General features: G+C 39.3%; 1 protein-coding gene across 4 annotated transcripts in view; it reads left to right on the top strand.

Annotated features, from left to right (window-relative positions):
* cul2 (cullin 2) overlaps positions 1-13380 on the top strand; it is a 76462-nt gene that overhangs the window by 39190 nt on the left and 23892 nt on the right. For 2 of the 4 annotated variants that reach the window (XM_087987525.1, XM_087987528.1), the window contains 5 exons: positions 410-492; positions 7151-7247; positions 7840-7950; positions 8047-8221; positions 11587-11711. In XM_087987525.1, the coding sequence (XP_087843651.1) occupies positions 410-492; positions 7151-7247; positions 7840-7950; positions 8047-8221; positions 11587-11711 (591 nt within the window). Of the gene's footprint in view, positions 1-409; positions 493-7150; positions 7248-7839; positions 7951-8046; positions 8222-11583; positions 11712-13380 lie in introns of all 4 variants that reach the window. The other 2 variants (XM_087987527.1, XM_087987526.1) reach the window with 2 other exon arrangements.

The raw sequence follows: 13380 nt of genomic DNA, 5'->3' as shown, positions 1-13380 counted from the left end.
GCTGCTTTCGGGCAGCAGTTTTGATATTCTGTTATCATTGTCTTGCTGTTTTCAGGCAAGGGAAAGTTGACTCCTTTAACAGTTACTGCATCTGGGCATTTATATTTCCAATGGAGCCCCTTCATCTGACTTGTATAACTTTGAGACAAGAACGTTATAATGTCTGTGCAAAAGGAAACAGCTGAAGCAAGAAATGTTAGAACTGAACAAATGAAATTGAATTATACAGTATGTTTTTAAATACATATTGATTTTCCATTTTAAATATTATAGTTTGTCTCTTTCTCACATTTTTCTTCTTTCTCTCTCTCTCTTTCTGCACCTCCACCTCCGAATCTATCTTTGGCTTCATATTTTAGAAAATTGATGTATTCAGCTTAATTCCAATTAAAAACTTTTGCATTTCTAGCTAGCTCTGGACATGTGGAAGAAAATGATGATTGAGCCATTACAAACTGTCCTCATCCGAATGCTCCTCCGTGAAATAAAAAAGTGAGTGGGTATCAACTAACTTTAAATTGCTTTTCTTGTTCAGAAATGCCAGTGACCTAGTAACATGAATAGCTTTTGTGAAACATGACAGGTTCCAGTTTTGTGGTATTTCTATTTCAAGCTTGAGATCTATGGCTTTAAGATATTTCTAACATGATAGCAAGGTAGGAGCTATGACCCCATAATTCTTTAATAATCTAATCTGCAATCAATGGATTTGACAGCTTAAAATTAATGTAGAAGAATGGAAGATGCTCACTTCAGAAAGCTGCAATACAGCCAGACCAGTGGTATAACTGTTACTGCTTTCAATCAGCTATTTGGATATTGTAGGGAACAGCTGGATCATTGCCATTGAGATAAATGAGTCTTTTTCAAGTTGGCAATGGAGTATCGCAGGGATCAGTGACGAGTCTACATTCATTTGGAAAAAATATTAATTGATCTACACCTTGACATGCAGTCTGGCAGCGTAATGTAAGTTAGCCATGCAGTGAAGATGGTGGCAGTAATCATGAACTTGTTTAATTCATGTATATATAGGATAAGTGGGATAGAACTTTAATGTGATTTTGTTATTACTGTGCTGAACCAAGAGGAGCAGCCTGTGTAGGAGATGAGAGTGTGGTGTTGGAAAAGCACAGCAAGTCGGGCAGCACCCGAAGAGCAGGAGAATCGATGTTTCAGGCAAAAGCCCTTCATCTGTTTGCCCGCAACGTCGATTCTCCTGCTGCTCGGATGCTGCCTGACCTGCTGTGCTTTTCCAGCACCACATTCACGATTCTAATCTCCAGCATCTGCAGTCCTCACTATCGTTTGTGTAGGAGATGGACTGCCTATATGGTAGCAAGTAGTGATGGTGCTGTAAGAGCAACGTCATCAAGTCAAAGATGACAAGGCAGTGGAGGAAAATGCCCCAGATGATCACTTAAAGGAATATATAGATAATACCAGTGATTATTTTGAAGAAAAGTTAATTGTGTAGATGAAGGTTGAGAGCAAATGGAAGTGCTTCAGACAGGCTGTTAAATACTGAATGGAGAAGGTGGGTTGAATTTTAACCGTGACATGCTGATCCCGATGGTGAAACAGGAAGTGAATGCCATTTCTGCTCTCTTTCTTTTTGATGTTCTTTCAACCAATTCAAATTAACACTACGTGCCAGACAACATACTCAAGAAAGATGCCAATCAAGTGGCACAGAAGTGAAAGCTGTCGAAGCTGACAATGCTGCAGTTACAGTCAGGTTATGAAAGAGCTTCTTGATAAACAGTGAGGCTTCTCATTACAGTTGCAACTTGCCTGCTCAACTCCATTCATTCACAACATACTTTGGAAGGTTTTGAAATTTAAATTTCACTTGTCAGTATTGTATATACTCGTGTAAAAGTCAAATTTTTAGACTATTTTTTACGGTTAAATTTAGGGGGTCGACTGTTACATGGATACTACTTTTGAGGGCTGAAATTCATGCTACAGTCCAAAATACTGTATCATTAGTAGAAGCCCAATTGATCTCTAAATGAATAAAGAAAAAACACGACTAATTACAGTAATTACCAGATAGAGACAATAGAAACAAAAATGAATTTGTAAGTTTTCATTTATACATAAAGTGAAGTAGAAATTTAATGTAGCTTTAAATCACAATTACGATGTACATTTTAAAAGGCCAAATACAAAAGTTCATTAAAATCATGCATAATCACACTGTTAAACATCTTCAGTACCGAATAAAGCTTGATATTCAACAGGGAGAATGATATCATCGTATGGATCCTCTTCATCTTTGCTGTCTGTAGTTAGAGTTAGCACATCATCTGCTGCTGCTTCTTTATCTATGTTGTTACAACATAGCGGTGAACCCTTCAGTTAATTAAACCAAACACCCAGAAAAGCTCACCTCGCCTCATAATCTGTTAAAATGTAAGTGTCAGCCAACTTCTCAAGTTCCACTGTTTGAAGAAAATAACATCAATTTATTTTTTTAACCCCAAAAAGTGAACATTAAAGAGCAACTATTCACAATTCTAAGTCCCCCTTTCTCTTAACTGCGTATTATCTGCCTCCAACTCTCTAACAATATACTGTTCCATTAAGACACTTATTAAACTTACATCAACTTAATTTCAAAACCACACAACGCCTATTGTCTTCCACTTCTGTCGTCTTCTGACTGAAGATCTCCCTGGGTTGTCTTCTTTCCTTTTACTGCGAATATGTTTCGTATGAAAAGGTACCTTTGATAGAGAGTGTTTCCTAATTTCTTGGAACTGTGTTGATGGCAGTTGTTCTGTCTCCAATTTTCAAAATGTCTGCATTTTTATATCCCCAACATCGGATCATGTTGGTTCGATGTTGGCAAAACAATAATTTCAAACTCAATTGGGTTTTAATGTCCTGGGGCATAATTTAAACCAATTCTTTAAATTTGAATTGTTGTCAAAATAGCAACCAACTCAGTTATCCATTTCACAGCCAAATGTTATATGTTTTCAATTTTCCAGTGCACTCTGAGACTGCTATCCAGTCATCACAGGTGCTTGTCAGCCCTCAGTTCAGAACAGCATTCACTGTATCTTAAAGGTACAGTCCATGCTTTCAATTTCATAACAATGTCATCTCATAAATAATTGATCTCTGTACTGTCCAATGCATTCGAAATTCCACATTTCTTGAATGCTTTGAAAATAGTCTCAGCTTTTATTTCCTTCCATGAATCAACGATCCATTCACAGATCAGTGGCAGTGAAGGAGCCCACATACTGCCTCCTTTCATGTATGTTTTTTCTCCATCATGCATCCAGTTATTCCACTTCATTCTCGCCATGTCCTTAAATGTCTTATTGATACCAACACCTGTTGGTTGCAAAGCTCTTCTAAGTCCACTAAGAATGACAGCTATGTCAGTGTTATGTGATCGGATGTTGTCAACAACATTCTTCACTAGATGTGATCTAAACTGGTCCCTTGCGTAGTCCACCAGGTCAGAAATTCCAAACTTCTTTTATCTATTTTCTACATCCATCTTCGTCTATCCAGCCTTGTGGGTGCATATGGAGGACAGTTCCTTTTGGAAATTTCTCCTTTGGCCAAGTTTTTCTCTGAAAAACAGCTATTGGTTTTAACTTAGTGCCATCAGCCATACAAGAAAGAACTAAAGTAAACCAACTTTTGTCATGGCCAGTGGTTTTCACCAATACTGTTGGTTCTCCTTTTTGGTTCACAGTTCAACTCTCCGGCATGTCGAGAATTATAGGCATTTCATCCATGTTTCCGATACATGATAAGTTGTCGGCCTCCTTCTGCCAATTTCTGATTAAAGACTGGTGGAACTGTAATATCTGATTTTCTAGTTCAGCGGGCAGCTTTTGTGCAGTCTTAGTTCTCTGCTGAAGTACAAAGACATGTCTTCTCATGAACCTTATGCACCATCTCGCACTTGCATTCAAATCTGAAATTCCATCCTTTGATTTGTTTTGTGCATGGATTCAGATGGCTTCATGACTAACACCATTTCCACTTTGACGATTTTCGTGTACCCATTCAGAAACTTTTTTCTCCAATTGTGGCCACCTGCTAGGTTTATCTCTGTTGGCACACTTTCATTTCAGCATTGTCTGAAATTGATTTGATTTCTTTCTCCAGTCTCTGACAAATTTCTCTGTAACACAAAATTCTCTTGCTGCTACACAGGTGTTTGTCTTCTCTGTAACTTCAGTAACTTTCAGTTTAAATGCTGCTGTATATTTTTTGTTTTTTTTCTAGAGGGCATTCTTACACAAAATGAAGAAGAAATTTCAAAACCTCAACTAGGTATATGACTGTATTCCACGAGGTTGGTTGTCACCTGACCCTGACCTGATGTGTCTTAAACCTTTGCACCAAATTGGTATGAATTGTACATCATATCACATAATAGCAGAAAAAAAAATTCATTTCCTCAGCATAACATTTATGTACGGGATAATACCTTGACTTACAAATGTTGATCTGTTACCTATGAAGAACTAGGGTTGCCTTTTACATAAAATCTGGAATTTTCCATGTTTCTTGACCAAAAATAAGATGAGATCGACTTCTTTTCAATCAAATCGTGGGTGGCACAGTGGTTAGTACAGCTGCTTCATAGCGTCAGGGTCCCAGGTTCAATTGTAGCCTTGGGGGAGTTTGCACATCCTCTGCGTGAGTTTCCTCCGGTTTCCTCCCACAGTCCAAAGATGTGCAAGCCAAGTGAATTGGCCATGCTAAATTGCCCGTAGTGTTAGGTGCATTAGTCGGAGCAAAATGGGACTGGGTGGGTTACTCTTCGGAGGGTCGGTGTGACTGGTTGGGCCGAAGGGCCTGTTTCCACACTGTAGGGAATCTAATCTAATTTACAAAATATACGGAATGTCACACATTACATTGGACTAATCTGATTCATTGCTATTAGTTGACACCAGCCTGGCAGTCCCTGATCTTGCATGTCATGTCTCCTGCTCTTGTAGATTCTGTAAAATATCCTCTGCAAGAAAAAAATGATCTGGACCATGGCTGGTGTCAACCAAGGCCTGGAATCATGGGTCCGAGTAAACAATCTTGACTTTGCAGAGATGGAAAAAAAAAGCCATTACTTGTCTCTGTGTAGAGAGAGTATGCAATTGGAGCTGAACGTTCTTCATTCAGGAGTGGAATGTGTTGTCCTTATTCTCCAGGGGGAAAAACTGATTTGGTTGGAGAGAGAGGGAGAGCAGTGTTTCCTCATTAATGCTAAGGGATAGCTGGAAGTAGTTGTCTAAACTCTTAGTGTGTTGACACCCATTCACAACTTAGGATTAAAGAGTAGTGAGTTAGAATGTATTTAGTAATATGAACCTGTTTGATCTAAAGGCCTAGAAACTGAAATCCTGTAAATGGGAATGCAGCAAATTTTGTTATAATCGACGCCTTATGAATCGGCAGTCTTGATAAACTGGCAAGAATTATAAACCTCAAATACTTCAAGTTTACTGTATTGTTCTGTCCAAACATGGTAGTTCTCTTATGTATCTACCTCCAATGCAAATATAATTGTTGTTCAAATGAATTGCCACGCAAAATATCAACAGTTTATTCAATTTCGAGTCAATTTCTCCTCAAATACCGCGATATCCAAGTAATCAGTTGAGGGTGCGAGTAAGAAGGCCTTCTGCCAGTAAGTTTTATTTAAGGCAAAGTTGCATTTTTGTTTAAGTGATATATACTTTAGATAAAGTATAACAGTGATGCAGACATCCCCTGCATTATATTTCCAATGCTTAGCGTGTGTTTAATATTGATCATGTGGACTCCTTGTTCAGCCAGAATATTTGATCAGATGGCACACTCCTGGTCCCATGGATGCCAAATAATAGAAGGTTTACTGTATTTTGAAAAACACTGATTGCAGTAACTTATCAAAGATAAATAGAAGTATTTATTTTGCATTCTAACCAGCATTCCCTCTAATGTTCTTTCTGGCTGCATGGACCTCTGGGCTCTGTGTGTAGCAGGGACTTCCAGGACAGTCGCTATCGCCAAAGCCAGTCGCTGTGTTCCAAGCTTTGGAGCAGCTGCACGTGCGCACAGCCAAGAGAGAACGTTAATGCTGTCATGTAGATTGAAACGCATTGAAGCAATTCACATATTTGACTTTCAAGTCTAGCATTTTCAGAGAACCAAATACAGCAGTATGCTTTGCATCGCAGTGAGCTGAATGACTTTGGACTTGTTGAGCAAGACACGTTAGCAAAACCACGTGCATGCTGAATAAGATAGGGAATCTTGTTTGTCCTACTAAGCATGCATGTTAGCCCTGAGCTTAACGTTTCATCAAGTTGCATTCAATGCAGCATTGACGTAAGTAAAGAATCAGCCTCAGTGCTCGGTCCTCAAATGCTGGAGTGCGATTGAATACAATTTTCTGACACTGAAGTTGGACAATTACCAGATAACTGCTTCATGGTCATTGTATGTTTCTTGAGTTTGCTTTAACCATTCAAGGTTAATTAAATATCCGCTTTCAGCAAATAGGTTCTCAAAATGCTCTTATGTTCCTGTAACAAGAGGACCGTTTAGGACTGAGATAAAGAGAAATGTTTTTACTCGGAATGTGGTGAATCACCACTCCAGAAGCCTGGAGAAGCTCTTTGAGTATATTTAAGATAGAGGTTGAGAGATTTATAAGGTCATAAGATGTGGGCGCAGAAGTAAGCCACTCAACCCATCCAGTCTACTGCCCCATTCAATGGATCATGGCTGATCTGATAATCCTCAACTCCGACCTACTATCTTTCCCACATAAACCTTGATTCCCTTACCGATTTTAAATAAATGTCTATCTTGGCTTTGAATGTAGTTAATTACCTAGCCTAAATGGCCCTCTATAGTAAAGAATTCCACAGACTTACTGCCCTCTCAGAGAAGAAAGTCCTTCTCATCTCTGTCTTAGATTTCTAATTAACAATGGCATGATGGAGGTGAGATGGGTAAAGGCATTGAAGTGTTCAGGAGGCCATGATTGTATTAAATGGCAGAGCAGGCTCGACAGGTTAAATGGCTGACTTCTGTTCCTATCAAATATACAAATCAAACTAAGGTAAATTTTAAAAGCAACTTGATGCAATTCTAAGGTTTCTTTTGTTCCATTGTAATGTAGTGATCGCTGTGGAGAGAATCCAAATCAAAAAGTAATCCATGGGGTTATCAACTCCTTTGTTCATGTTGAACAGTACAAGAAAAAGTTCCCCCTTAAGGTAAGAAAAGCCTGGAAATTATATGTTAATAGTGAGGAATACATTTTAATCTTCTAACCACTGAGCCACTGTGCTGCCTTCAGAATGGCTATAATTCAGTTTAAGCAAAGTGGAAGAAACTGTCTGATATTTGCTGGCAGCTCAACATAAGCTACTAAACTTGTACGCTGTCTGTATTCCAAAATGCGCATGTCATTTTTGTATCTGCTGAAACTGGAAGTTTACATTGGACATTAAACGGTTCATTGCACTTGGAGACACTGAAAGTACTGGTCATAGATTCATGATGATATACAGCAGACCCTTCGGTCCAACTCGTCCATGCCAACCAAATCCCAACCTAATCTAGTCCCATTTGTCAGCACTTGGCCCAGATCCCTTGCACGTTTGCATACATGTTTTAGTTTACTGCCTGTCTCATTCAGTAATATTATCTATAACTAATTTAGGAAAAAAAGAAAAGATATGTGCAACAAATTGCTCAATTAATGTTCAAATTTCTGACTTTCACCAAATTCACATTTTGAAATACTAATTCCTTGTTGTTTTAAGATTTTGTAGGCACTCTAAGTAATCGTTCTTTCAACTTCAGTTTTATCAGGATCTCTTTGAAGGTTCATTTCTAACAGAAACAGGAGAGTATTACAAACAAGAAGCTTCAAATTTACTTCAAGAGTCAAACTGCTCACAGTATATGGAAAAGGTATAATTTAAAGTTGTACTTGCATTAAGTGGCTTTCAGTGATGCAAATTGGGTTCCAAATCGCAGAGAATGTTCAATACACTCCTGTTATCGCAGGTTTTAGCAAGATTAAAGGATGAGGAAGTTCGATGTCGGAAATATTTGCATCCTAGCTCCTATGCCAAAGTAATTCATGAATGTCAGCAACGAATGGTAGCAGACCACCTGCAATTTCTTCATGGGGAATGCCAGAATATCATTAAACAAGAAAGGAGAGAAGGTGAGAAATATGGTCAGTTTCCAGTCCACTACCTAAACAGCTTGTTGACCAAATCGTTTGTTGGTCTGTACAAATTTGCCTGTTGTTGTATCTGACATCTGGGTTGATGTCAGATGGTCTGTCTGGTGTTATTCAACTTTTTCATATTTTCATGTCTTGCCAGAGTATTTCAGTATTACGAGTCAATCACCTTATCTGCCTGGAGTTGCACTTGGACGAGGAAATAAAGAAAAAGATGGGTTTTTAAATGTTCCAGCAGCTTCGTGATCATCTTACATGAGACTTTATAAAAGATTTCTAGATTAATGAAAGTAAAATAGGAGTAGGTAGGCTGTTCAGCCCCTCAAGCCTGCTGTGTTAATCAATAGAATCATGGCTGATTCAGTGCTCCTCACACTCACTTTCTTTCCCTTTCCCTGTAACCTTTGATTCCCCTACAGATCAAAAATCCATCTATCTCAGCCTTAAATATACTCAATGGCTCTACTCTCACAGCTGTCTATGGCAAGGAGTTCCAAAGAGTCTCAACTGTCTGAAGAAAGTCCTCCTCATCTCAGTCTTAAATTGGCACCCTATTATTCTGAGGCGACATCCTCTGGTCCTAGACTCACATGAAGGAAACATCCTCTCAGGGTAGCCCCTTAAGAATCTGATATGTTTCAATGAGATCACCTCTCATTCTTCTAAACCCCAATGAAGGGAGTCCCAACCTGTTTTACCTTTGCTCATAAGACAATCCCTCCAGACCAGATCCTGATGAACCTTCTCTGAACTGCCTCCAGTGGCCATATGCGTTTTCTTAGTTCAGGAAGCCAAAACTGTTCCCAGAATTCCACCTGTGGCCTGAGCAATGCTGTGTATAATTTTAGCAAGAGCTCCCCATTTTCTTAATCCATCCCCAGTGTTGCAGCTTTCTGCAGGCTTCCCCCTTTTAAATAATATAGAGAAGATAAAATAATAAAAGGGAACGTTGATTTGGAACATGAGTCCAGGCCTCAAGATTACTAATCTATAAACCTAATTGCTGTGTACTTCCCAGCCCAACCTTGTACTTCATGAGAATTTGACACAATCCCAAGTAAATCCAAATGATTTATTCCATGATGATGGCAGAAAAACGGTTGGAATGTAGGTATTGAAAGAATTTGCACTCTAAATCCCTCCATGTCTGCCTCCTCAGGACCTGTTGTGAAGCCTACATCAATTAGCAAACTTTCGGTTTCCTGCCCTGGTATTTTACTGTGTGACTTGGGGTTAAACTTAGTTTGATAATTCTCCTGTGAAGTCCTTTGTCATGCCTTACTATCTTAAAGGTGCGATATAAATACAGGTCATTAGGAAACATAAATTAATAAAAATTGAACTTCATCTTTCTAAAATATTTTATACTTCTCACACTGTCATATACTTTTCATAGACTTACATTTTAAATCAGCAGTATGAAGAGAAATCACTCTTCTTCAAAGATATAATGATATCAATCAATTAAAATATGCACTTGTCCAACTGACGTTTTCTTGAATTAATAAAGCATTAAATTTGTTATAGGTTCATGGACTCCTAGCAAAACTGGAAATGGGTATCAGGAGGAAAACCCTCCAGTGGTTAGAGTCATAACTGACACATAGGAAGGTGGTCATGGTTGTTGGAGGTCAGTCTTCTCAGCTCTAGGACATCTCTGCAGGTGTTCCTCAGGATAGTGTCCTAGCCCCAAACATCTTCAGCTGCTTCATCACTGACCTTCTGGCCATCATGAGGTCGGAAGTAGGGATGTTAGCCGATGGTTGCACAATGTTCGGCACCATTCACAACTCCTCAGACGCTGAAGCAGTCCATGTTCAAATGCAACAAGACCTGGACAATATCCAGGCTTGGGCTGATAGGTGGCAAGTAGCATTCGTGCCACACAAATGCCAGGCTATGACCATCAACAACAAGAGACTATCTAACTGTTGCCTCTTGACATTCAATGGTTTTACTATCACTGAATCTCCTATTATCCACATACTGGGAGTTATCATTAATCAGAAATTCAACTGGACTCACCACATAAATGCAGTGGCTACATGAGCAGGTCAGAGGCTAGGAATAGTGCAGCAAATAACTCACCTCCTGACTCCCCAAAGCCTGTCCACCATCTACAAGGCACAAGTCAGGAGTGTGATGGACTGGTCTGGATGTGTGCAGCCTCAACAACACTCAAGAACCTTGACACCATCCAGGACAAAGCAACCTGCTTGATTGGCACTGCATTCACAAGCATCCACTCCCACCACCACTGACGCAGCACTGTGTACTGTTTACAAGGTGCACTGCAGAAATTCATTAAATATCCTCAGACATTGCCTTTCAAACCCGTGACCACTTCCATCTAGAAGGACAAAGGCAGCAGAAATATGGGAATGCTACCACCTTCAAGTTCCCTTCCAAGCCACTCTGAATCCTGACTAGGAATTATATTACTGTTTCTTCACTGTCATGGGGTCAAAATCCTCCAATTCATTTTCTAATTCCTTTGTGGGTCAACCACAGCAAGTGGACTGCAGTGGTTCAAGAAGGCAGCTCACCACCACCTACTCAAGGGCAACAAGTGACGGGCAATAAGTGCTCACCAGCCAGCGTCACCCACATCCCACAAAAATGAAGAGATTTTTAAAAGGTTCAAATGACTAAGCCAGTTATATCATAATTTACAAGTACTGTCTTGAAGAAGATGTAACTTTATAATGCCGTTATAATCTAATTGAAACCTGGGTCCCTCTTGCAAAATGTTTGGACAACCATATCACTATTGAGAGTGTTTGAACAAACTGAATTCGAAATGTATCAGTGCTGTTCCCCCCTCAGCACTGTCAACATTAATCTCTTTAGAATACACATCAAGATTGTCAGTGCCCTTGAAATTTTACCTTGCAAGTCGGCTCTGCTTTTAAAATCAATGTTAACCTGCCACTGATGCACTGCTTTCTGTAACTTCCTTCACCACTAGAGGGCAGTCAACCACAGAGCTGTCTGGATAAAATTGGAAGGTTTCCTTCTCTGAAGAATGTGAATGAACCAGTTCTGTTTTTCTGATGATCCCACAGTTTTCATGGTCATTTTTACCATCAGTAACAGTTTTTAAATTCAAAGTCTTAAATTTGAACTCAGATTCTCAAACTGTTATAGTGAGATTTAATCTCTCATACTTTTGGATCATAAAACCTAGCATCTAGGTTATCGTAAAAATAATCACGATAGTACTTTTTTGTTGACATGTTCATTATAGCAGACTGGCAAATTTCACCACCTTTATTGTAGGATTGTTGAATTGCGTAAATGCCAATAAAGATGAGCAATTTCCTCTTTCTTCCTACATCCTTTTCACCTTCCAGCAGACATGGCAAATATATATACTTTGCTCCGTGCTGTCTCAAACGGTTTACCTCATATGATTCAGGAGCTGCAGAATCACATTCATGACGAGGGCCTTAGATCCATCAGTAACCTCTCTCAGGAAAACGTGAGTATTCCACTGAACGATTTCTTCACCTTTATTTGTAAGATTAATAGTTTGTTCTGGGCGAACTGTTAACTATAAAGTAGCATCTCAGTTTGTCATAGGTACTGTCTGGCTTTCAGTCTTCGGAGGTATACTTTCCTTAGAAGGTGGGGTGACATTCACACAGCTTTTCTTCAAGTGATTTCTGCAGTCATAAAGCCACCCCAAAACATTTAACATCCAGTGAAGTACTTCCAAAAAATCTTGTCACTTTTGCTGGGAATGTGGCAGCCAATTTGCGCTTAGCAAGTTACCACAGTCAGTGATAAAAACTGAAGGTGCTTTCTCCCTCTAAACCTGCTTCTGTCTTTATTTCAGATCTCCAGCATCTGCAGTATTTTGATTTTATTTTAGTCCACAAACTGTAATGTGATAATGACTAGATAATCTGCATTTTATTTTGGCCATGGAGGGATAAATATTGACCAGATCACATTGAAATTTTGTTTCTTTTCCATTCCTAGCTTTATTTCTTTTGTATTAAATTTTCTCTTCAAAAGAAAATAAGTTGTAGAACAACCTCCTATTGCCACGTTCACCTTTTTAAAATTTGTTCATGGCTGGGCCGAGATTTATTGCCCATCCCCATTTGCCCTCAAGAAGGTGGTGGGTGAGCTGCCTTGTTGAATCACGATAATCTGTTTAGTTTTAGGTAAATCCACAACACCTTCAGAGAGGAAGATTTTGACTCTGTGATTCTGAAGGGACAGTGATAATGTTTCCAAGTCAGGATGGTGAATGGCTTGTGGGGTGAGCATGCATGTGGTTGTGTTTCCATGCACTTCGAGTTGCTCTTGTCCTTCCAGATGGTAATGGTCGTGAGTTTAGAATGTGCTGTCGAAGGAAGCTTGGTGAATTTCTGCCATGCATCTTGTAGATGATGCACACAGCTGCTGCTGAGTGTCAGTGGTGGAGGGAGTGAATGTTTTGTGGATTGGTGTCAATCAAGCGAGTTGCATTGATCTGGATGGTGTGAAGTTTTTTTGATTGTTGTTGGATCAGGAACTAATTTGGGCAAGTGGAGAGTATTCCACACTCCTGACTTGTACCTTGGAGGTAGTGGACAGACTATGAAATTTCAGGAGATAGGTTACTTGCCACAGGACTCCAAGTCTCTGACCTGCTTTTGTAGCACTTATATCGCCAGTCCAATTCAGTTTCTGGTTTAGTGGTAACCCCAGTGAAGGATTCAGCAGCAGTAGTGCTATTGAATGTCAAGCAGTGGTGGTTAAATTGTTTTGTGTTGGAGATGGTCATTGCCTGGCACTTGAGTGATCTGAATGTTCCTTCCCATTTGTCAGCCCTGAATATTGTCCATGTCTTGATATGTTTGAACATACTGTTTCAGTATCTGAGGAGATCTGTAGTTATTGGGTTTTCCCAGTACCTCAAATGTATACAAATATCTTTTTGTATAAGTGAGAAATGCGTTGTCCTCCGTAGGTAAAAAGAGTGTACAGAATCAAACTGCTGTAGTGACTATGTATGTATATAAAGATTTTTCATGTATAAAATATATTTCTGAAGTTAAAAAAGATGGCACTTTAATGTGGGAGTGTATGTGTGCGCGTGCGCATGCATTTGTTAATGTGTAGCCAAAGGGTTAAATTGAGGGAAAATTTAAAAAGTT

This window comes from Chiloscyllium plagiosum, unplaced genomic scaffold (assembly GCF_037043375.1).
Source record: "Chiloscyllium plagiosum isolate Xiang-an unplaced genomic scaffold, Cpla_swu_hap1 HiC_scaffold_5, whole genome shotgun sequence".
NCBI lineage: Eukaryota > Metazoa > Chordata > Chondrichthyes > Orectolobiformes > Hemiscylliidae > Chiloscyllium > Chiloscyllium plagiosum.
This window is presented reverse-complemented; position numbering and strand designations above follow the sequence as displayed.